The sequence below is a fragment of the Ambystoma mexicanum genome, chromosome 4q (assembly GCF_040938575.1).
Source record: "Ambystoma mexicanum isolate Mex_15411 chromosome 4q, UKY_AmexF1_1, whole genome shotgun sequence".
NCBI classification, from domain to species: domain Eukaryota; kingdom Metazoa; phylum Chordata; class Amphibia; order Caudata; family Ambystomatidae; genus Ambystoma; species Ambystoma mexicanum.
In genome coordinates, this window is record NC_090928.1 from 220,293,114 (window position 1) to 220,319,517 (window position 26,404).

The following is a 26,404-nucleotide window of genomic DNA, read 5'->3' on the forward strand; positions in this document are numbered from 1 at the left end:
ATTTTGACATGCACATTTGTAGATGATACTTATCAAATATATACTACATACATAATAGAAAACACCAACTACACACACATTTGTGGATGGCATATGTGCACACGCGCTCTAATCAAGGTAGAAGAGAGGAGCACAACCTAATTAATGGCTAACGTTATTGCTGAGGATTAAAAAAACCTTTAAGTAAATTCCTTCTGTAGGTTACAGGTGCAGGTTCATGTTCGAGTGCGCGTGAGGCATTGCCATGGAGACTTGAGTGACTTATACGGACACGGGGCGCCCGCCCGGTAATGCCGGTCTGCTGCCCCACAGTCCGCTGATGTGTCAGTGACAAAGTAAGTTTGTACAAATTTGCCAGGCCCTTCGGGGTGTAGCACACACCAGGCGTGGCACCCACCTCGAGGATCTTGACTGTTTAAGCCTTGTCGCCGGCCAGCGAGCTCCAGTCCATGGTATCCATGGCTACCTAAACGCTTCGTTTTATGAGCACAATGCCGTAACATTAACAACACGAGTAAAGAGGGGCAGGAAAGCGGCAGAGAGCATTATTAAAGGGATGGTCTAGTAAAAATTTGTATTTAAAAAATAGATAGGCAACATAAAAAAAAATACTAGCATTCTCCGTTTTAAAACTTCCTATGTAAAATTTTGAGCTATTCAAGCTCAGAATTCACAAAAGCAAGCACATGGGCGCATCCATTCTGTGAAAGGAGGCCCTCCTGTGCTGGCTTTTGCTTTTGCGGCACTAATGAAGGAAAAGCCAGCCAGCTGTAGTAAACAAAGGCTACCGCTGGGTGGCTTTCCCTTCATTAGTGCTGTAGGCGGAGGACAGGGACCGGAGACCAGAGCAGGAAAGCTGCTGCTGAATCTCGGTAAGTGCTATTTATTTTTTTTTTTAAAATAAGCACTAGCTGCGTTTTTTTTTCTATGTTTTCCGGGCTGGAGGAGCCCGGAAAACTTAGAAATAAAACCGCAGCTTTAAAAACGTATTTATGTTTGCGGTCGCTTTTGAAGCGACTGCAAACATAAATACAACGTTATTGTGTTGGAAAACGCTGCGGTTTTTCTTTCCAAGTTTGAGAAACTTGGAAAGAAAAACTGCAGCGTTTTCCAACACAACCGCGTGTGTTTCTGCCTGCTGAGGCTACCACTTTGGGTCTCCGGTGCTCCCAGGGGAGCACCGGAGACCCAAAGTGAAAGCCACAGCAGGCAGAAACACACGCGGTTATGTTTACATGCCGCGTAGTGTTTCTACCTGTAGCTGATTGCCCATTTGGGGCTCTCCGGCTCCCCGTGGGGAACCCGCGAGCCCCAAATGAGAAAGCAGATTCAGGCAGAAACAACGCAGTTGTTTTCCGCAATGCCGCGTTGTTTCTGCCTGAATCTGCTTTACCATTTGGGGCTCTCGGGCTCCCTGCGGGGAGCCCGAGAGCCCCAAATGGGAAAGCAGATTCAGGCAGAAACAACGCGGTTGTTTTCCGCAATGCCGCGTTGTTGCCCAAATGGTAAAGCAGATTCAGGCAGAAACAACGCGGTTGTGTTGGAAAACGCTGCGGTTTTTCTTTCCGAGTTTCTCAGGCTCCTCCGAGCAGGAGGAGCCTGAGAAACTTGGAAAGAAAAACCACAGTGTTTTCCAACACAATAACGTTGTATTTATGTTTGCGGTCGCTTCAAAAGCGACCGCAAACATAAATACAACGTTTTTAAAGCTGCGGTTTTATTTATAAGTTTTCCGGGCTCCTCCAGCCCGGAAAACTTAGAAAAAAAAACGCAGCTAGTGCTTATTTTAAAAAAAAAAATAAATAGCATTTACCGAGATTCAGCTGCAGCTTTCCTGCTCTGGTCTCTGGTCCCCGTCCTCTGCCTACAGCACTAATGAAGGGAAAGCCACCCAGCGGTAGCCTTTGTTTACTACAGCTGGCTGGCTTTTCCTTCATTAGTGCCGCAAAAGCAAAAGCCAGCACAGGAGGGCCTCCATTTCACAAAATGGATGCGCCCATGTGCTTGCTTTTGCGAATTTTGAGCTTGAATAGCTCAACATTTTACATAGGAAGTTTTAAAACGGAGAATGCTAGTATTTTTTTTATGTTGGCTATCTATTTTTTAAATAACATTTTTACTAGACCATCCCTTTAATGTACTGTCGCTTGTCAGGAGAAGTAGAATATGTTGCTGACACCTGCTAGGGAGCAGGTTTGAGACGTGAGCGGTATACCATTGCTATGCCCCAGTTGGAGTTTAGGCTAGCACTTTAAGCTGCATCCTTTTGTCAGTTAATTACAGTCAGCTTCCTGCCGAGTGCACAGGGTAAAATTGCCTTTATCTCGCCGTGATTACAGAGCGACAGCGACTCATTCTAGTGAGGGAGAGTGAGTAACCTCTGAGTCCCAGCCTACTGTACGAATGACTGCTGGGTAAGTGTCTTCTTAATACTTTGTAGAGTTATCCAGTGTATAGACTACTCGCTGATGATGGTTTTGTCTAATAGTGTTTACTGCTTTACAGGTTAGACTTCCTTCCAGATTATCAAGGCACATTTGAGGTTAGTCTCACCTTGCCTTACCCAGTACATAGATTGCCAATTTAAAAGGTTACAGAGAGGTTTAATGCTGCACTACCTGTTGAAGCTTAACAGATGAAAACTCAAGTTTATTACACTACAGTGAAGGACAGCAACTAGATGGATATTATGGCATATCTGAAACACATTGGCATTTAAAATGTAAATCATCTGATTTCCTTTTTTATAATTCAGCGGTACCGATTGTCTGGTTTCATGGTTTTCTACCTGCCTTTAAGTTCTAAAATAGTTTCCTAATCATTAAGGAAATCTACTACATGATATGTACATTAACCCAGGGATTGGGTGTTATAATTAATGTTCAGTGCTATATTGTGTGTGCTAATGCGATTAAAATTGCTTTGAAGAGTGTATACATATGTTAATGATTTTCTTTAAGGGACTAAGTGAGTGAGTGGATGACTCATTCACTGGCACACAACCATAAGATCACCACATTATAGGGGCCATGATGAGCATACTACTCATGTAAGAGAGGGCATGAGTGTATCATGACTTTTACATGAGAATGCAGATGGTGGTGCACATGCAGACACACACACCATATTGACAGTATAAGACTGTGACTAACACACAACTCAGGTCCAACAGAAAGACAATTAACATGCATATTTGCATAGGAGACATGCACAAACGTATGCTCATCAGACTGAAACACCACGGAAACATGCATTTGAGAATGACAAATGCACAGGCACAGACACACACATACAAACAAACACACGATCATACCACTTGCATACAAACACACGATCATACCACTTGCATAAGAAAAAATCATTCACATGCACAGTCACAAGCACTTCACCAACAATCATGTAAAAAACCAACAAGAGGAACACACGCCTTTGCAAATGACACATGCACATACACGCACCCATCACAAGCAATAGCACATATATAACAAACAAACACAAGTAACATGCTTCAAAATCCGAGTAAATCAGTGGAATAAAACCAAGAGTTAAAAAAGTTAAGGTAATGGCCTATCAACTTGTGAAGTCAAAAAAGGTTGGGAATGCCAACGTTAAGGCAAATTAAGTTGAACGTCCATCACACTCCTAACTGAACTTTATATCTCATGCTACACCACTACTTCACAACACTCACTCCAAACAATAGGTCATTTATATCTGTGCTGTATGTAATATGAGTCTTGTGATGTAGTGGTGTCATTGTATCATATCGTCATCCTCCTATAACAGCGCTACAGCTTGGATTATCTAAGCATGCAGTTATGTGCAGCAAAGGCAATAAACTGTGAAAAAGGGGTTTTACATGGATGGAGAATGAAGCAGGTCCTATGCCAATCATACCACTTGCGAATGCTTTCCTGGGTTTCCAGAATGACGGTCCAGTGAAAGCTGGAGCGAATAAAGGATACAAACGCACATCAAAGATATCGGGTATGAAGGTCGGTACTGCAGTGATAATGGAACACTACTGGGCTTGTGGGTCCAAGGCATGCATGCAACTACCGCCAAACTGGGGAGAAGTATGCTCCATAGTACAGTTGAACACACTAGCATTAGTAGTGCCTCAAAAGGACAGACAAGCAGAAGGATTCCCCAAGATGGAGGCAAACCAAAGGAAAAAGAGATCAGTGGAGCTTGCAAAGTGAAAAGAGGAAAGAACATCTCATTTAAGATGGAAGACACACTCGATGCAATACCAGAAGAGCACAGACTATTCAGCAGAACTGAAATGTTCTTCGCATCAGTTGTTCCATGGGTCCAGGCCAACTTGAATGCCAAATGGCTCCAGATTACCAGATGGGAACTGCTGCAGACGATAAATGTGACAGTGAAAGGGTTCAATGCTATTATAGATGAACTGAGAGCTCTCTGAATGATGACCCCACAGAACAGATATGTTTTGGATCTCCACCCATCCATGGAAGGAGGCGTGTGTACAAGATCGGGCCGTCTTGCTGTACGCACATACCCTCCCACGATGGAGAAAATAGAACACTCATAGAGGCAATAACGTAACTGTCAGACCTGCGTGGCAAGATGGAGGCAGTCACAAATCCCATAGGACACGATGAAGATCGGCTGACGTATGTCTTTTCCTGGATACTATCGTGGATGGCTAGTGGACTGAAGGTACTCTTAGCTGCCTTAGTACTAGTACTACTGGCCTTCTGTGTTATTAGAGTAGCTATAGCGAAGTGCAAGAAGACCACGAAGAAGACAATAGGGATGAAAATATTACCAGATGTAAAGACAAAAACAGACGGAGAGACACAGACATTCAACATAGTACACTCACGCCTGAAGCACTGTCCTATGCTTCATCCAGGAACAAAGTTCTAATTTCCCCCAGATCCACGCAACTATATGGGAAAATGGGTGTGGTGCAAACCCGACAGAGACTTCTGCTATATTACCTGGAGCTTAGACGAACAAGTGAAGTATCATGATCACTTGGGTGGAGTGGCAAAAGTATGGAAGTGTGGTCAATCTCTCAACCAGAGGGGGGCCTTTGTTGCACCTATCCCACTCTAATCTAGGCGGCAGAGAAATTAAAGTGTACACCGTTCCTAGGTCCCTCCTCCCCATCATGGATGTATCGCAGGTGTGAGAAACGCCATTCACTAAGACAGCCATTCAGACCTTATCCTGATGACATCATAAAAGAGACGAGCCTGCAATCGATGATGCAAGTCGGCTGACTGTAACTTTGAAGTAAGAATACAAGCTGAAAATCTGCATAAAGGCAAGCAGGAGAAATCAAGTTTGTGGTCCCTGAACACATGATCTGAACTTGGGAGACCGAGCCCATTCATTTGAGCTACGCTAAGGTGGCTGTTTCCATCCAGCCAAAGACAGGATGATACAAAAAGTAATATCAGGTTTGTTGTGCGGCTCTATGTGTGTTTTTGTTTTGTTGTTGCAGTGTAGTGAAGTTTTTGCAGTTTGTTGTGCTGTAGGTTTGTGGTTGTGTTTGGTTTGGAGTTTGAGAGGGGGAAATTGTTAGTGCAATTGGTTAGTTGGCATCATTATCCTGAATTGAGGCGCTGGGCTTCTGTAATCTCCCCAGGTGGGGTTCGGGAGCACCCCAGCGCCTCTGTCCTGATCTGGGTCCGTCCTGCCTTTGAGGTCCCTTTCATATCTGGCCCCCTCCTCCCACAGTCTTCCCTTCCCACTCATACGGCTAGCGCACCTACCCATGTCCACAGCTCAGATAGTGTGGTGGTAGAAACAGGAGCCACCAGATATGTCTTATCCAATCGATGAACTAACCCCCGATATAATATATATGTAGATGACCACACTAACCAATCCTGACCCCTGTTAGGTTTTTTGGGCTTATATTTATTTTGTGACGTCACGCAGCATCAGTACTGGATGCCAGACTTGTGATCGACGAGAGAGAACACTGGAGAATGTTGCATTGTTCATGTCTTAATCCTTGTTGATTATTTTTTTTAATACAGTAAAACATTTTTGTCGCATGGTTGGACTCTTCCGTTTTGGTGCAAGGTATTTCCTCTGCCCAGTTCCTCTTGCTAGTAACTAGGGAGATTGATAATTCCCCTGCCTTAATTCACTCCATTTTGACAGAGTATTTGACTCTTAGCTTTGACATGCTCATCCTTTGTATTATGTAATTTTGTTACTTTTGTACTGAATGTTTGTACCTTAACCGTGGCCTATTTCCTTTGACCTCTGACCATGCCCTCCACACAGCTCTCATGGTAGCTGTGTTTGTACTGTATGCATGCAATGTAAAGGCTTCACTGCACTGTGCACAGTGACTCTACCTGCAGAGGTAGGTTGCACAAATCTGTTGATGAATTGTATGCTTCTCCTACAATCGAAACCCCATGACATCTACCACTAATATTAACTTAATCCGTCCAAAATAATTCCCCTCCCCACTACAGTGGTCATTGACTTTCTGCATCAAGGTAGAGAAGGTCCACATGAAATCACGTATGTTTAAATGAAACTACACGTTCTTAAATTATCCTACTAGAAACGTGTACTGTAGTGCCCTCAAACAGAATGTTTATGATGAACATCTGGCATTTTTTAAGCTATAGCTATCTAAGCCAAACAAACAACCTACTTTGGAGCCTTGGTTTATTGATGTTTCCTCACAGAATATGATTGCTCACAGTAGAGTAAAAGGTGTTTTAAGCTATAGTCAAAAGCATCAAACTTCTACTCATTGCACAGGACCTTTATAACAGGACTTATAACAGTGAGCCCTCATAATTTAAGTTGTTACTATTTACTGAGATCTTTGACTAAAAGAGTTACCCAATTTTCCACAGAATGCGTACTCCTAAATGTACCATTTTAATCCATTATTTTAAAAATGTTGTCAGGGATATTTGTTATAGCTCTGCCTCTGCATGTATATGATCCGGGTCTGATTTACAAAAGTGTTTTACAATGGCACTGCCCCATTGAAAAATGCATTGTAGATCAACAGGCCTGAAACAGCTATTCTTTTCACGTGGTTAGTGTCAGACTTCACAAGATTTTCTCTGAAGGATACATGGCTAAGTAGACCCAGGGTGCTCTTGAGCATATGACCTGCAGGCTGCACAGATAGCTCGATACATTAGGCGCTCAACCAACAGAGCTACCTTGTCAGCGTGTGATATGGCTTTTAGCTGGCTAAAGAGCACTCTTCTCGCCACATTATCCTTTGAACCAAATGGAGAGATTCTATCACACTGATTGTGAGCTTGGTGAAGCCATGCAAACACATATGTGGGTTTTTCTCTCAAGAGCTTCTAGCCAGCAGTATTAGTGTGCCTTAATCACCAACCCTGTTCATGAAGATAGGTCTGGGTTCACATTTTAGGGTCATCTAACATTTCTTTAGTATATAGCTGAGCATCGCTATATTGTTTACCTCTGAGTCTTAGTTGCCGTTTTGCAAACTGACTGCAGAGTGATATACCATAGCTTCATATTTTGTGGTCCAGGCTACATTTTCTGGTGAGTGAAATAATCCCCACCCCCATTCGAGCCATGTGTGAATGTAAACGTTATCTTGTTTTGATATCGTTCTGGCGTTCAGTCTGGTTGCAAGCCCTGTCAGTTGTGACCAAGATCACACGGTTTGTTCAAGCGGAGAAGTCGCAGTTATGACACAGATATGTTAAACCTCCAGGGCTTGGAACATTTGGCATTCCAGTTGTTTTTAACTGCATCTCCCTCCCACAGTATCCAGCATTTCCATTGCTGAGGGATCATGGAATTTGTAGGCCGACACATCTGGAAAGCTGTAGGTTGCAGACCTGAGCCCTAGGCTACATCTCGGGGGAAGTGCTGGTTTGTGGACACATACCAGGGTAAGGTAAACCACATGTTCCACAGTAGCCATTTACATATTGACAGCATTCCAAGTGTCCGCACATGGGGACCCCAACCCTGCCCCCAGGCTGTCACCATTACCAATTGTGGCATCAGCCGATCTTACTTTTTAGTTTGGGCTACTAGGTGGCACTACCTTAAAAGCCGACACTATTGTCATTAACATAAAAGCTTCAAATATGGCCTTTGAATGTGGGTCTGTAATGCTTTTACAAAGGAGATGATATTTGAGGAGGGATACAGTTGTAATCCCACGTATTCCCTGTAATCCATATGGCTAATCCCACCCATTCCTGCCCATCTCAGAACTCTATAATTTTGAGTGAGCTCTTCCATGGAGGCAGCCATCTTGGATGACTGGCTCTAAGGAAGCTCTCTGGAAACAATCCAGCCATCTTTGAATGGTAAATGTACCCTGCATCTTCCTATCTGGTAGGCAACAAAGGCCAAAACTGTTGGCTTTGCCAATGCTTGCTTTTTTTTAGCTTCCTCCAATGGCAGGAATGAAGGTTTAACTTTACACATCTATTAAAGGGGGCCGTGTCAAATTACATCACTTCCTGTGATGTCATCAGAGGTCAAGGTCATGCAATGTCACTTCCGCTACCCCTTCCATTTTGGTGAAATGACGTCCCGAACGTGACCTGCTGCTGCCCATGGTACGTATTCATGTGTTTCTATCAAGCAAGTTTACATGGTTGCTGCCTGTACTTCACCTATGCTGCTAGTTGGTGCATGGGGTGATTGTGCACTCCTGCTGACTGTGCTCTTCCTATTTTGTGCATTCGTAGAAACCTTCTTGTCTTCTGTATGTGTAGGAAATGTGCACTGCGCCTGCCTTGGTGTGCATGTTCTGTGCATGAGGGAATCAAACACTGCTGCTATTTATTTATTTATTTCATGCCAAAGCCCACAGGCGTCAGGGCACACAGGTACATAAAATAACAGTAAGGAGACAGGACAATGTCATGGAATTAAATTAGTTCAGTTAAACAAGATTGTCTTCAACCGTTTACGGAAGGTGAGGAGATTCCTCTCCTTCCGCAAGTCCATGGGAAGACTAATCCATACAATCGCAGCATGTACTGGAAAGGAACGTCCATTCCCCTTGCTCTTTTAGCTTTTGGGCATTTAAACCGGAGCGTGTCACTGGATAGGGTGGATCTGGCAAATAATCGAAGAGTAAGACTTTCTTTAAGATATAAAGGTGCAGATCCAAACAGACATGTATGAGTCAGGGTAGTAATTTTAAAAAGGATCCTAGATGTCACTGACAGCCGATGGAACTCTTTTCTGTAGGCTGTAATGTTCTCTCTCCTAGATATGTTCTTGATTATGTGAACAGCATCATTTTGTAGCATTTGAAGCTTACTAACACAACTCTTATTGGCACCATTTAAGAGTGTATTACAATAATCGAATCTAGGCATGATGGTTGCCCTCACCAGGATTTCACAATAATTAGTTGTTACAAAGGGTTTTACCTTCCTCGGTAGTCTGAGATGGGACTGGGACCTTCTTACCACACTATCTACTTGAGCATATGCATCAAGGGAGGAATGTAAAAATACATTGGGCCTCATTACGACTTTGGCAGTAGCCATGCCGCTATTGGCGGCATGGCTGCCGCCAAAATCGGTTCCGGGTTCCCTGAATGGGGAATTACCGGGCCTTTCCAAGTTCGGAGGGCCCGGTAATTCCTCCCTCCAGGAACCCAGGCCCGGACCTTCCCCATTCCCATTGAGCCCCCCTAGGGCTCAATGGGAATGGGAGAGGGAGCAAAGAACGGGCCGATTACGAGCGGCCCGTTGTTTGCTTCTTCTTCCCCTCACGGGACCCGGTAAGGACGCTTGGTTTGACCAGGCGTTACTTACCGGGTCCAGCAAGGGGAGCTTGTAATGAGTCGGAACGGGTTTAACGGGTCCGCCTCCTTTAGCGGTGTCCGTTAACCCATTCCGCCTCAGTCGTAATGATGCCCTTTGTGTCTTAACTTTATCTTGGACCTCAATACAGTGGTTGTCAATTTGAAAGTTTTCAACACATGGGTCAAGTTTTGCCCTGGCTTGTGGAGACCCAAATATCAAGAGCTCGGTGTTCACACTATTATGACAGAGCCAATCCTTAACCACTTTGTAGATGCTTTTGATCTTTCTATTGTCTTTGGTATAATCACAGCTCAGCTCAATCAATAGCTAAGTGTCATCGTCATAATTTGTGAATCTAGCCTCTATCCCGTCAAGAATATCACACAGGGGGCGTATGTAAACATTAAAGAGGGATGGAGACAGGAAGACTCCCCTCGGTACTCAACATGTAATTACTGTATGGGTGGACGATGCCTGGCCGCAGCATAATCTTGATTTCCTGTTAGTGAGAAAAAACTTGATTCAACCAATGGCCCCTTCCAAGTAGAATCCCATAGTTGATAGAACGCTCAAAAGCTTTGAGTGATCAAGAAGATCAAAGGCCGCTGAAAGGTCAAGCAACATCAGCAGCCCTGTCTTACTTCTGTCTATAATACGCAATATGTGCCTACCAGCACATCATTCATTGGTGCAACTCTGTGACAGAGACTGTAAGTGACACCAGGGTGGAACGCATAGAGAGCCTATTTGAACCGCAGACATTGCCTGGTTAACAAAGGGAAAGAGCTGATGGGTGAGCTTGGCTTGCATTTGGATCCCTTTCTCCAGCAAAGCCACCTCAGGAGGAAGACAAGAGTTGACCCAGAGAACCATGTCACAAAAGGAAAGATGTTTTGCGGTCCTGAAGGCCGTTGTGAGAACATAATGTGGACGTTGTCAATGGCCCATGATAGCAAACATAGAAGAGACCTTGTAAGGGTCATCCCATATCAGGCGTTATTGCATGGAGGGGGCCACCGACATCAGCACCTGCATACTGTCCATGCAGTTGTCCTCATTTACTAGAGTAAAAGCTGGCAAAATGCCTTGACGCTTTCAATTCACTCTACATTTTTTTGTAGAAAAAGGTGTGAAATGCCTCCTGCCACAATTCCATGGCCGACGGCATTTACAATGCATTCCATAGGCATCGGCCATCTTTTAGCAAGTGCTAAAAAAGACGGATTCCATGGGAGTAAATGCCTCTTCTGCCTGCATGAATATCCCAAACAGGCTTCAAAGCATGTGCCCTTTGAAGGCAGAGGAGGAATGCCACAGCGGGATTGTGATGTCCTTGTGGTGCCCCTACTCTGCCTCCAAACGGTTGTAAAATGCCCTGGAATGTAAACTAAGGTGTACATGGCTTACGCCTTGCTTTATTCCTTAGTTTTGCACCCCAGGCTTAGAAAATGAGCCTCTTAGTGACTAGGGACCTATTATATCTGCACAGGTGTCATGGGTGTAGTAAAGTAGAGGGGGGAAAAGAGGAACAGCTAACAGGGAGAGGTATCCCTTGTGTTCATGACTCCTTATTTATGATTCTGCCCTCAGCAGAGGGTCTTTTTATTTATCCTTCAACCTTACTTGCGTGTCTGGTGGTGTTCATGACTCCTAACAAGCTGCATGTATTGTAAAGAGGCTGTTCTATGTAAGCCTGCGAGCATTCTTGCACACTTTTCTCATAAATTTAAATTATGTAATAATTATTAAATGTACACTGTTTAGTGATTACACATTAGTTTGTTTTATTTCAATTGTTAATATTCATCACAAAAGAAGAAGTCTTCTCAAAATAATGTGTTTTATCGATAACTGTGTACATTGAATAATTATTACACAACTGAAATGTATGAGAAAAATGTACATGAATGCGCACAGTCTTACATATGATATGATATGATGGGTTATTTACAACGCGCTTAATACCCAGAGGTTTCTAAGCACAGAACCCGGGGATCGAACCTGTGGTGCTCTGTGTCATCTTGCTTCCAAAGCGAGCACGTTACCGCTGAGCTATCCTCCCGAGGCATAGAACGCGTTCTTTACCTGTTACCCAAAAGAACGATAGGTGATTGTCGGTCTCTATGTAGCCATGCAACCACTGACCTCCACTTAACATGGATTAGTCAGGAACTAAATAAATAATACAAAATACGAAATAGTACAAACAGAATAATGGAGGCTGGAGCGCACAGACTAATACCTATCACCACATCGGAAAACATAAGAAGCATATATTGCGCGCGCAGAGACTAGCAGCATACTGCCAAACCCAACAAAATGCCCTGCACACGCTTTTTCACTTGATCAGTCTTCTGTTCCCTTTATATGATTTTCAGAGTATAACGGTGTCCACTTAAGAGAGTGAAGACCACCAATGACAACGAGAATTATTAACCTCCAGGCGGCAGGCGTTCATCTCCAAGTAATACCTCTGGCAAGTGATGGCAAGGCATTAGCTAGCTCGCCAAGAATCTTCTTCGTGAATACAAAAAAAATGGCTACGTTTATGGTGGCACCAAGCGCTGCCAACATTCTTTGGCCGCTCAGCAGAATAATTACGCCTGTACAATGGCTCATTTATACCGAACACTGCCAGGGTTCTAATTCCCAAAACAACCACCAATTAGATCCAGAAGTGCCACACAGAATAACCCAATGCTGGGGTCCGAACTAAATTCTCTCTGAAAGGAAAAAAAGAACAACAAAATAGCAGTTAAAAAACAACTGCGTCTCTATAGTTTTGTGTGGGTTGCTACATTCAATCGTTTCATTTAAGAGGCCGCTCTTTCTAACTGTGATGCATTATTTCAAATTCGCTGCTCAGCTTGGGCACCCGGGAAAATGCTACCCAGAGACTCGTGCTTTGGCATAATCTGCTACCCAGAGACTCGTGCTTTGGCATAATCCTGCTACCCAGAGACTCGTGCTTTGGCATAATCTGCTACCCAGAGACTCGTGCTTTGGCATAATCTGCTACCCAGAGACTCGTGCTTTGGCATAATCCTGCTACCCAGAGACTCGTGCTTTGGCATAATCTGCTACCCAGAGACTCGTGCTTTGGCATAATCTGCTACCCAGAGACTCGTGCTATGGCATAATCTGCTACCCAGAGACTCGTGCTTTGGCATAATCTGCTACCCAGAGACTCGTGCTTTGGCATAATCTGCTACCCAGAGACTCGTGCTTTGGCATAATCCTGCATATCTAGTCTCGAGTGTAAGCGTCTGGTCATTCTCTGCTTTTCCCTTTCATTACAGTTTTGGGTCAGAGCAAAATCTGAAAGTGGCCAATTTCTTAAGATTCAAAAAGTACAAGTCAATGCTTCCAATCTTTTCCTTGATCATTGCTGCAACAGTGTTGCCTGCTACGTTATCAGGTAATATTAATCCCACCAAAAATATTGCTGTAAATATATGGTCGTCGGGAACGGCCATAGGCGATATTTTTAGTGGGGATAACATGTGGGGTTTTTGGGAGCAGGGGTTGTGGGGGTGTCCCCTGCTCCCTTTAAAATAATATGGGGGTGTCCCCCAGAGGTTCCATGCCTTAACATCGCTGCAAAAATATGGCAATATTTTTGTATGGCAATATTTTTGCAGGGAAATTAACACATGGAACCCTTGCTACTAGCCTTCCCCTTTCAGATTCTCTATCGATTTCACATTTTTCCGGGCAATTTGTTCATTATCATCAGGGTTTGCCATTTCACCAAAAAATGAGTGCCTGAAAATCAGAACCATCTTCTTCTACTCTAAATATAGGTCAGGTGTGCACTTTAGACCCCCCGGGTAATGAAGGAGGAATGGTATGTTCTGGTGGAGCCATATTTCTGTCACTGCAATTTAAATATTTTATAGCCAGCTTATTTTTTTATCCTGTCTTGTTTCTTAAATGGGGGAAATATGGGAAACTATGAGCTTGCTGTTGGGAATTTTATCACTGGTTGCAATTACTATCAGCAGTAACTGGGACCAATGGGAATGCCATGTTGATAAACTAGGTAGAATGTTAACATACTACTCGCAGTATGTTTTACGTAATAGGATCCATGAAAATACAATTGCTTTTGAGGAGTGTATTCCAGCCTCATTACGGCTTTGCCGGTATCCTGGCGGTAATTCCACTAGGATACCGGCAAATGGTAATAGCATTTCTGGCATTCGGTCCTGCGGAATTACCGCAGGGTCACAAGTGTCCGGTTTACAGAGTAAATCCCCATTCGTGGAGTCCCACAGCACACTTTCTGGTAAAATTGCCTTAAAAGCTAGAGCGCTTGCAATTGTTTTGTAGGGTAACACCAGCCCAAAAATCAAATACATGCAAGTCACCAACAGTGCACAGGAACATTAATGCTTTAATTAATGTAATACTTTGCTATTAAAAATACCATGCCACAATGAAAACATTTCCAACTGCCTGCACATTATAGACCAGTCTAGACACGTAATACCATATTACAGTAAAGCATGCTAGGCCACATTTCAACATACCTAGACTAGTTGCACCAAAATGCCGAAGCAATAACACGTATCATGGTTGTTTTATCACAGATGCCCAGAAAAATATACAATGCCACAGTAAGAAACGGCTAGCCTGGCAGCACCCAAATGCCAGTCTAGCCAGGTAATTACACTTAGCAGGACTGCTTTATCAGAGATGCCCAGTTAAAACAAAGTCAAGCCAAACTAAGAAATGACTAGACTGGCTGCACCAAAATGCCCCTAAGGCCAGTAATACCACATTTCATGCCTGCTTAGCCTGGAGATGGATTAACATTATGATTTATCGCACAATTCTGCCCGCTCACACACTGCCTCTCCCTCCAACCTCCTGCCCCAAACCCCAAAATCAGCACATCAGCCCAGAATTACCATCATGTCCCTCTTCCTTGTCCCAGTGCTGACGTATGAGGCATCTTGCCTCATAGGTAAGTACTAGAACGAGGAAGAGTGAGGATAGGAGTAAAGAAGATTACCAATAAGTAATCATGGCATTAAACACAACCAGTGGCACAACACCATTGATCTAACTGGGCTTCAGTCCTCTCCCGCACCCACTGAAGTGTTGGGCTATGTTGACTCGACCTGGCTGACCTACAAAGCCGTTGATGGACAGAACTGGACACATATGTTAAACGGTGCCTGCGTTTCGTCATTAACCAATGCCTTGCAATTACTAACGTAAAGCCTCGCATTGTTAGTTTTTAGGCAGTTGAAAGTGTGATGTGGGTTTAGTACTTGCATGCCAGGGGAGTGATTGGAAGGGTATAGAAGGGCCAGGAGACAGCTCATTCTCACAGCAGTCCATAAGTGGCTGCTTTCAGACTTAAAGGAGAGAGTTTACTGCTTGTAACATTGAAGCTGCACTAGAATAGTTGCATTAGAATGTGTAAAGAAGTTAGATGCCCCCACACAAATACATTTGCCCCTCCCCCACCACCTGTGAAGTTAGCACCTCTCCCAACATTCAAAGGGTTAGCCCCCCAGGCCACCCAGAAATGTAGGTTTTGTTGAGTCCCTGAACCCATGCACACCCACCATTCACCATGCATATACACACACACATGCACACCCAGCCACCCAGGCATTTAAGTGTGTACCCTTTCACCAAACAGGCACACCCAGGCAGCCACCCTTACATTTAAGTGTGCACCCTTTCACCATACAAGCACACCCAGGCACCCACCCATACATTTAAGTGTGCACCTGTTCACCATACACTCACACACACACACACCAAGCCACCCATACATTTGAGAGTGCACCCTTTCACCATACGCTCACACAGGCATATCTCGGCCGCATTGCATTATATACACATATATATATATATACACACACGCTTACATCCATGCACACACATTTAAAGAAAACACATTTTCTTGCCTTTAATCCATTGGTCCAGGGAACGAGATCTTCAGCTCCATCCAGCTGCCAGGAACGCTTGTTCCCATCATCTGCAGAGGATCTGGAGGCCTCTGTGTCATGGGGGGGGCATGTAGCCCCATTACTTTAAAAAAAATGCTTTCTTTTTGAAGTCACTCTGACTTCATAAAGAAATTATTTCCGTTAAAGGACCAAACCGGAACAGAAATCATTTCTTTATGAAGGCAGAGTGGCTTCAAACAGAAACTATTTATTTATTTATTTATTTTTGAAGTCGTAGGGCTCCCCCTCCCCATGACTTGGAGGCCTCCAGCCTGTAGGCTTACATGTCATGGGGTGGGAGAGCCCTCGGACATCATAAAGAAAACTTATCTTTTTCTAGTCACTCTGATTTCATAAAGAAATTATTTCTGTTACGTTGCAACATAATTTCTTTATGAAGGCAGAGTGACTTCAGAAATAAACAACTTCTTATTTTCTGTTTTGTAGTCTGAGGGGCCACCTCCCAGGACATGTGTGCAGCCCCCCGCTACGCCAGTGGGGCAGTGCCCACTCCCCTTCTTCTAATCCCTCCCATTAAAAAAGGGAGTCTCATTCACTGAGAAAATGCAGCTTCTGCTGTTCTTGTGCGCTTTGGGAGCATGAGGAGCCCAGAAGCAGATCCCACTGACTGGACGGACAGACCAATGCGCTGAGGCCAGTGGAGGGAAGATGAGGGCGGGCAAATTAATTTAAAGGAGAGAGGACTGTGTGGAAATCAAGAAAGAAAGCAGAATGGGGAAATCCAGGAGGAGCGAAACGTACTGGAGAGGGGTTGGGGTCAACAAATGAAGGGAAAGAGAATCTGAGTAAAGTTAGGGGGATATTTACTGCAGGAGAGCGATTAAGGAAACAAAGGTGATGAGGGAAAGCCAGGAGAAGCGAGGTTGATTGCCGAAGGACATGCCAATAGCAGAGGGTGAAAGGAAGGGAGAGAGGCAGTAAAGGCAATAGGGACCAAGACATTAGGGGAATAGAAATGTATGAGGCATATTGAGAAACACGAAGTGCTATTAAGAACAGCACAGAAGTAGTCAAGAAATGGAGGGGTAGATCTAGAGCGAGAGCAAGAGAGATCCAAGGTGCACTGTAAGGGAGGGTGTCATTCGGACATGATCCTGAGAGAGATGACTAGAGAACAAAGAGCCTGGAGGGAGGTGAAAGTGACAGGTGAGGGAAAATGGACACAGGGAAGACGTTGAAGACTCTGAGAACATGGAACTGGAGAAAACAAAGAGGATAAAGAAAGGAATGGAGACAGGACAAGGTGTCGAGAAACAGATGAGTACACCATTCATGGCGACTGCTCCTCCCTTGCCCCAATACCGTAAAGGTGTGAAATGCTAAGGCAACCATATCAACCTTATCCTTGACAAATACAAGAAATGAATCTGATTTAACTAAAGATGGCGAGAAAGAGTGAACTCTCTGCTAACTGACACACGTGAGTACAATAGACATGAAGCAGATATGCATTCAACATGAAGAAACACGGAAAAGTACAAAAGTACATTTAGACACAATGAATATTGCTTGCCCCATGTATACATGAAGAATATACCATAACCAATGTATCACTGAAATGCAACACAAACTATATACACACATAGCTTGCTAACGTAGAAATGCAACAGTAATGAGTGCCAATCTTTTATAACATGAACTGTGGAGCCGAATTTGAGTGAATAAGAAGCCTTCAGGCTGCATGGAGGTTCGACTTGCTGAATTCACTGAAATACAGATCTGTGCAGGACAAACAGTGGCTACTGTTACTGTGAAATAAGGGAGGTCTGGACAGCTCCGAAGAGAACAGAAGATAATAATTCCTGAAGCGTAAGACCTAAGTCTTGCAGATTAAGTAAAGAACAAACAGCCTTTGAATGCCAGGTGCCGATTAATTAGAAGCCTAATACTGTATGAGGAACAGATCGACTAAGTATCCAGTGGCCAGAGAGGGAAACAGCACTTGCATTCATATTAGTTAAAATCACGGTAAAAGCAGGACAAACTAATTCATAACATGGTCTTCTCACACGTGACTTATAATTGGAAGACACTGTCCATTCATTAGCTCCCGATACAGATACACACCTGCATCGACTCCCCACAAACTCCCAGAACAGAGGCACCTGACAAGGCCAGGTACAAAGCTAGCTGTACTGGCTCATGGCCTAGCAAATAAGGAATGGTGTCTTATTTAATTGTATTAAAAAAAATCAGTTCCTGGGTTTCTGTCCCCCTACTCTTATTTTTGCTCATGTGCTGATGACCAGTCAAGTGCTCAAGGTTGGTAAAACAAATGCCAACCAATCAAATCTCTCAATGTGATACCGGCCAGTACATGTTGCATTAGCCAATTACCTATTGCTGATATGATGCCTTTTTTTAGCTTTAACAATTTAGGGGTGGTCTAAGGTGTGACCATAGCTATACCCAATGAACAAACTAACTCTTATATTGTATATGTGTATACAATTCCCCTAACCAGTCCCCCAACCCAGTCGGTTTTTGCAACTAAGTTTGTAGTATTACGTGAGGTATGACATGTTTTTCATTTATAATTTGCTGTTCTGTATTGAAAACTTTGAGAGCTCTTGAGACTTGTGTGCTTGTTGCTGTCCTTTGCCGTTTACTTTGACTATTTCCGTTATTGGGTGCAGGATTTCCCTTCCTTTCTGTTCCACTTGTACTGGTGCTTTCCAGGACCCCTTTATGAAGGAAAATAAACCTGACAGAAATCACTGGGCCAGATAGCCAGGAGGAAGAAAAGAGACAGGAGTGGGCTTGGGTGTACTTTAGGGAAGGGAGGGAATGAGGTAGCACAGAACTTAGAGATGGAGAAAAAGAAAGGTAAAAAGACGTGGATGACAAGATGGACCTGGGAGGGAGAACTGGGTCAGAATGTGGCTCAAGGCAAGATGGACGTGGGGGGAGACCAGAAGGGTAGAGAAAGAGCTCAGGGGGGAGGGTAGCACATATCAGAGACAAGACATATTGCAGGTAAACATGGAGAAAATATGGCCCTGTGCATAGCAATGGAGATAGAAAGAACCTTTAGAAAGTGAAAAGGGGATGGAAAAAAGATTGAACCAGGGGCTATCATGAGGGCTCAGACAGCCTGGAAAGACCAAGGGAAAGAAAAAAGGGAGGACAGGGCGGGTAGAAAGAGTGGAGTGAAACAGGAGTAAGTAAAAGGCCAGGAAGAACCAGGGTGGGACTGGGCCATAAAAGGGCACCAATGAAAAAGTGGCCCACCGTTGCAAACTGTGCATTTTAAACAATATTTGTTCAGCAACACTGTTAAAAACTACTAGCTGCAGAGTGAATTCACTCATCAAACTGGCCCATATTGGCCAGAAAAGTGGCCCACTTTGACCAGAAAAACTGGCCCACACAAACATTATGTGTTTTTGGTTCGGCCCTGGGCCTATTGCCCTATAGGCCAGTCCGAGCCTGGGAAGAACAGATTGAAGGAAGGTGGAGAAACAGAAACCTATGATCTATGAGTGAAAAAGACCATCAGAGTCAGAGGACCACATCAGCCTAATTCACGAGGAGTATCTGGCCCACACTTTAAACCAGCATCAAGGTCCATATAGTGAGCTCTTTCTACAGTAAGTAGGGCACTTTCCATGGATTAAAAGCTGTTTATATTTAAATGTGTTTGTATCGGTAAAGAATCTAGGCCGTCGTCCAACCAACAAGATTTTCCAAAAACATCTAAAACCAGCAGGAAAACAAACCCAAAGGAGGGTTAAATTTCTAATCTGAACATAAGCAGGCGGTTATTGCCGCACGCATCTGCCCGGAACGAGCTCAAGAGTTTAGGAGCGAGGCTCTGGAAGGAACAAGATGATACTGATCCTTGGAGCAAAGTGCTCTCATGGGGAAATACCACTTGCATTTGATCTATAGGTATAGGGACGCAGGTCCATACAGGGCTTTATGGACTAACATGAGAGCCTTAACGTAACTTTGGTGTTAATAGGAGGCCTATGCAGGTATGCATGTTATTACCAAGTGAATTAAACTATGAAATAGGACCATACCAGAAGGCCTTAATATGACTGTGGGAAGATGGGATGTTCTTCATATCAGGCTAGGGCCAGTATAATTGCTTGGTACACATCTGAGAGTGGATGAGAAATACTGTACCTGCGCTAATGCCATATGCGAAATATTGATGCCCTCCCTTTTCAAATGAATAACCTGTATATTGTTTAGTGTGAGCGACTATCAGATGAAACCAGCACTGGGATGGCTAATGCCAGCAAACACCTCAAGACAGCCTGTGTGTGTGTCTGTATGTGTCTGTACATATGTGTGTGTATTGATGTATTAGGGCAACATTACATTTTGAAATGATATGCTCTTATGGATCCAAAGTAAACATGCAGGCTTTACCCAATACATGATGGTGAACAAAGTGTCATATTAGGATATAGAGAACTAGGCTTCAGGGAGTAATGACAACTGGATGCTTATGCACCATGTGATGTGGTCCTCAAAATTAGGGATACCTGCTAATTTGCATCATGGATAATGGGGTGACATGTTTTGCTTATATGGGCTCTCACACAGTAAGTGGTTTGTACTCTGAGATTATGGAAAGGTTCTATAGTGCTATATCAGGAGCATGCAACCTGTGGCTCTCCAGATGTGGCCCCTCATCATTGGCTGTGCTGGCTAGGGCTGAAGGAAGCTGTAGTCCAAAACATCTGAAAAGCCAAAGGTTGCAGACCCTGTGACTATTGAAGAGGGACATTCAAATCTCTGAGGTGATAACTAGTTGGTGTAAACAGCTTAATAATGGGTAGTAGCCTTGAATACATGTGTAACGTGTGTTGCATGGCTTTCTGTAAAGACAGTTTATTAGCTCTCCAGGAATGTTACAAATCAGATAGTAAAAGATGTTTGCAATGAGCTAACCATGAACATTTGTTGGATCGGGTTGAACTGGAAGAAGTGCGTAAAAGAAAAATCGCTCATTAAGAAGATGGGTGAACAAGGGATGGCTTGCCTCTCAAATGGGGCAATCTGCACTTAACAAGTTTGAATGTCATCATGGCCGACTCAGCATTTCATCCTTCTGAGGGCGATACATTGCGCACCATTCATTTGGATAATAACAACAGTTATCATTACAGCACTTAGAAGCAGGAGGATCCCGACCTTGTTTTTATACAGCTTACTATTTAACAGCTTTGCAGGTGGGAGATGGAACTTAAGGTGGTTTTTTGACAGATAGAGTCATAATAGAGACAAGGCTCATTAACAAAATAAGCTCTGTATTATAGAGAACAGGATTTGCCATTTCTGGAAGATTGTTTTCGATGCGCACCAAGTCTCCCCTGCTTATCGATAGGCTGCAACCCAAAAATTAGGTTATGGTATGTCTGGTTAAAGAGCGCTTAAAATACGCTGGGTACTGGCTGTAGAAAATTATCTTAGAAAGGTAGCAACTTCAGTTACTTGCAATTTAATGGCTGACCCAGACAAGAAGTTAGTGGATGCCTGAAGAACGGAATTCAAGGATTTATACAAGTCAACAAGATCTCAAAAGAAATTGAAGAAACCAGCAATTTATATCTAGACATTCTGGTTCTAGGTGAGTGATTGGCACACTAGTTGGACTAGTTTACATACCTAAAAACAATGAATATTGCTAATTTGTGAATGCTTAGATTCATTAAATCTTTACGATGACAGAGGAAGATGTGAGGTTTCCACGTTTGAAGAGAGCTTTTGCCCGTGTTGTCCTTTTGAGGCTACATTTCGCGTTGTGCTCTTTTGTAATGACTACATCTCGCTAGGAAATTTCCAATTACGCACCTTCCGTGGGCTGATTCTACTCCGCTGGCTTCAGTTTTGTCTATATTTTTGCAATGTGCATTGTATATTAAAAATAAGAGATGATATCTAAGGTATTTTACTTTTATTGATGTTTTATACTTAATATCTATTTGTGGGATTTAAATTTACTGCAGAAACGTTTCTATTCTATGTTTTGTCCTGATATTAATTGAAATCGTTATATTGTACATACTAGTATTTTGTATTTAACTTTGTAGGGTTTTATGTTGATCCCAGAATAAAGTTAATGGACTGATCGACTGAACTGTATTTTAAAATAATGTGATATTGAACCTGGATCTAAGTGGGGATTAAACAGTGATCCGATAAAACAAATACAAGATGGTGTTTAAACCTTATGCAGAAATAGTTGTGTTACATATAACACATTCTATGCACGCATATACACAAGGTGCCGAGGAGCTAAGTCACTAAAAAACATCTTACCTGTCAGTCAATTTTTCATTACTGTGTATAAACATTGTAACCCGATTGAAATCAGTGATAATGTTAAAAAAAACTCACACCTTTTGGAAAAGAGTACTGCATTGCCAGACTAATAAATTATGTATTATTAATGCAGTATCTTCTAACTAATGAGGAACAAAGAAAGGCATAGATCTCACATCGGGTTTTCTGGAACTAGTAGCATAAGCGAGCGGAACAGAGAGGGAAAATATACGGATTGGTGAGCCCTGATGAAGCGAAGAAGGAAAAGAAGGAAAGAGGCTGACGGATAAATAAAGACTTCAGCAGCAGGAAAACAGGCCTCTTGGGAGCATAAAGAAGATGGAGAAATGAACCATACTAAAAGAAATGTGAGAGTTTGGCAAATGCTGCTACGCATGTGACGGGCACGTATGAGATAGGCTGATCCAATTTATATTTATTTCATTAGCATCACGCTGTACTAAACCTAAGCCCTCTCCTGTGCCTCACGTGTTCAACATCTACCCCGACCACAATAACCCATCCACATGCTTAGCTGCATGTATGTGAACATGTACTGCATTATTTATGGTGGCCCTAGGATCATTGTAAAGCACTAGCCTTATCTGCTTCCTTGCCCATGTCACAGTTTTCTGTAACCCATTAACTGTCCCCCTCAAAAACCGGCTCCTCCTCCCTGGGTACGCTCTAGCCATTGTAAAGGCACCCTAAACCGGGACTGGCTCTTTCTCCTGTATTGTTACTAAGTACATCATTTCCGGTCAAAACAAAAGCCCAATCTTCAATAAATACAAATACAAACACAAGCAGCGTTGGCTGAAGCGCGCTGCCCCCACGCCTCTCTCTACGGCTTAGGAAGCACCCTGGTCTGTTGGGCAGGACACACAGAGGCAATGCATCATTGATGCCCATCTTGTGAAGAACCAGAGAGATGGAAGAGTTAGGGGAGGGGATTGCCATCAAATGCAGTTAAACATATAAAGCAGATTGATGGATGCGTGCCTTTGTGCTGGACAAGGAACAAGCTCTGCGAATTTTGAAAACTTCTCATAAATTAGCGATACATGACCGGGTCATAGGTTACAGTTGCTTATCAGACAGGAAAAGTTGCAGAATGAGGAGGTCGCGTGCCAGATATCTTACAGGGAAATGTCGGGTAGTTTAGTGAACTACGGGGATGAAGGGTGCGGCATGCCAGTCAAACAGTACATATGGGCTCATCGCGAGTTTGGTGGTATCTTGGGAGTAAATCCGCCGAGATTCCCCTGCACTGTAATACTGGTACTGCCAGCAGTATTACCGCCGGATTACAATCATTGGTGGCGGTGTTAATCCCCATTTAATTGCAGTTTATTGGACTCCGTAGGAGATTTCAACAGAATTACTGCAGTGGTATTTCCGCCAGTGGTAATTCTGCCGGTGGTAATTCATGGTGGATTTGGAGGTGAATCCTCCAAATTATCACCAAACTCATTTTGGTGGCCTTTTAGTGCTTATGACGACCATTGTCTCGATAGTGCTTCCAATTTACTTCATGCCTTGTCATGTTGTCGTTTCCATTGTGTAGTGTTCATAAGTGGCGTGTCAGTGCACACTCCCATTGCATAAGTGTTTTCTAAAGAAGTTTTTAATATTTTTTCATTTGGATTTTACAATATATTTCAGAGCACGCGGGCAATAAATATTGTTAGTTTATGATGTTTCGTTGTTAATTTATTTAAAAAAAGAAAGATAATCCTCATAATGGGCTCCCACAGCGTTTCTGTTGTGCTGTGATATGAATTTATCTGACTGAAGAAAATATAATAAAGACAAAAAGTGATGAGCTAGGAAAGCGCGTGCTAAAATATCTAACAGGTCTGGAAGAGATAGAGTTGAGAAATGCAAATTAGTAGATTTGAATTGGCTTTGCATCGTTTCCCCAAATGCCCCGAACCAGAATGCCCTCATTCCTTTTTAGTCCTGAAGTATTTTCCATGGCAACGGGCCTTTAATGTTGTCCACACATGCCGACAAAGTGCTCACACTGTGCAACTCTAAAAGGGCACCCTGCACAGCAAGGGCAACCCTGTCTGGGGTTTATAAATGAAACTGTGTCTATTAGCGTCTTCTGCGTGAAGAAGCCATTGGCCTCCATCCTAATTGGATGAAAAATATCAGCTCTGCCTGCCAGTGAGGGAGGGCCTTGCGGCCGGCCCAGCTGGCGAGTCACAGGCAAGTTCACAAGTAATGCTTATCTCACTGCGCGCGGGCGCAGCGCCACAGTCCCAGGGTTTCCATAGAGTACCCCGCCCCTCCCCAGCTTTCCACAGCTGGTGAATTGAGGGTCACATTTCATGAATGAGAACATAATGCAATCCAATTCTTGAAGCATATGTCAAAGGCTTTTTTAAGCTCACATTAAGCCACTTGTTGCACTGACACTAGCCCTTCACCACCCCTTATGGGGAAAACTAGAATTCTAGCCACATTGTATGTGCCTCAGTAGTCATTGGAGCTGTGCCCATGCAGAATTGCAAAGGGCACATGCATATTCCGATACACTCTAGAGCCAGGTAGGTTCTGGAGGGGTAGTGGTGGCTCAACAGTTCCCTTGTTTATAGCTGCATCTGTGGCTCAGTGGACTAATGCATTCACTACAGGGTCCTTTGTCTGACATCCTGGTCGCAGGTTTGAATCCCAGCAGGTGCACTCAGCTTTTCATCCTTCCTAGGTCGATAAAATGAGTACCATTAAGTCAGGTAACAATAAACATCTGATATCTGTCAATAGTGCCAAGATTCCCCTCTGGGGGTGAATGTGAGAGGGGCCACAAACCTAGAAATGTTCCACGCACGATGCAAGGGCAGGATAAGAGGAATTCATTCAGGGCAGTGGTGGCAGGTGAGCCCTCAAAGTCCTCATGCTAATTTGCACATTGCTTTAGTTAGGCACATGCAAAAGAATGTTTACTCAAAGGCTTGTGCTTCATATCACAGTAGAGCACATAGTTGAAACAGAAAAGGTACCTCTTTGTAGGTGTCTGCCAGGTATTTCCCATTGTGGTTAGCAATGGTGCACATAATCTTCATGGCTTTGTCCTTCTTTTTTCTCGTCAGCAGCCATCGTGGCGATTCCGGGACCAACCTGGAAGAACAACGAGAGAAGCCTTTACAAGAGTGTTCCTGTTGCCGAATAAAAATGAAGCAAAATGATCCCATCAAACAAGTTTGCTTCAGCCTTCTTTACTTTTCTCTACTCCCTCAAACCCAAAGTCTCCCTAAAATGTCCTCAAAAGAAGTAACCACCGCCCCATGTGACCCCTGTAGCCTGTCACATACGTAAAAGCCTCAAGAGTGATGCATTCCAGCTAAACACTTAATGCAAAATGAGGTGTCAGGAAATGCAGGCAAAACTCAAGGGAGGGAACTGTCGCAATGCCTTTGGCAATGTCCTCAATTCTTCTGGTCGAATTCAACTCCGACAAACACAAATCGGTTAGATTTTGGCTAGCGATTATTACACTCTTGCTCTAAAAGTTTTCCCCAAAAAAATAAATTATCTTACAAATTTACAAATTGGTGAAAAGAAAATCTGCATGGAAAATTACATTAGATGGGAAAAACGCACCTAAGTCACAGCATTGCAAGTAAGCGAATATTAGAATTTTTAATGTGATTCACAATTCAGGAAAAGCTACAAGCGCTGTAAGTGAGAGCAACATTTTGATGCATACCTCTTTTTTCCCCATCCAAATGGCTATTTTATATATTATATAGCAACGATTGCCTCCCCCATCCCGTGTAAGACACTGTCCATTGTGTTGCCAATAGGTTTCTCCTTGACATTCAACAGGGACTGAACATCCATGCTTTGGCCTAATTACAGTAAAGCTCTATACATTCATGATATTGATTCAAGTATAAACACTATACATTAGGTGCTTAAAACCTTAACCACAGATTCGGGCTGGCTGTTGATGGTCTTGGGCAACAAGCTGAGACCTAATCTCGTAGACTGACCAGGTACCTAGTTTGTTCCCTCCTAGCCAACCAGTGCTCATAGTGAACGGCAAACTCAGACACTGTAGTCCCTCTATAGGTTAAACTGACTCCACCGTTCAGCCTCCACTAGATGACCAATGCTCTTTTCTATAGATTTTGTTCTACTCTGCCTCTCTGGCTGTTGTTAATAATTAGCACGCTGACAGGGGCGTAGCCAATCAGGTTCCTTGGATCCCAAGCCGAAACTGCTGATCTCAGCCTACGTTCCATGGAACCTGGAGGCTGCTTCCTCTGAGCTGCAGCGCTATCTTCCCCGTGACCGCCCCTCGCTTTTATTTTTTGCTTCCCCACCATCTAAACCCACATACCT

General features: G+C 43.5%; 1 protein-coding gene across 1 annotated transcript in view; it reads right to left on the reverse strand.

Annotated features, from left to right (window-relative positions):
* SLC22A3 (solute carrier family 22 member 3) overlaps positions 1 to 26,404 on the reverse strand; it is a 913,774-nt gene that overhangs the window by 313,651 nt on the left and 573,719 nt on the right. The window contains exon 5 of the mRNA XM_069607751.1: positions 25,060 to 25,177. Coding sequence (XP_069463852.1) covers positions 25,060 to 25,177 — 118 coding nt within the window. The remainder of the gene's footprint in view (positions 1 to 25,059; positions 25,178 to 26,404) is intronic.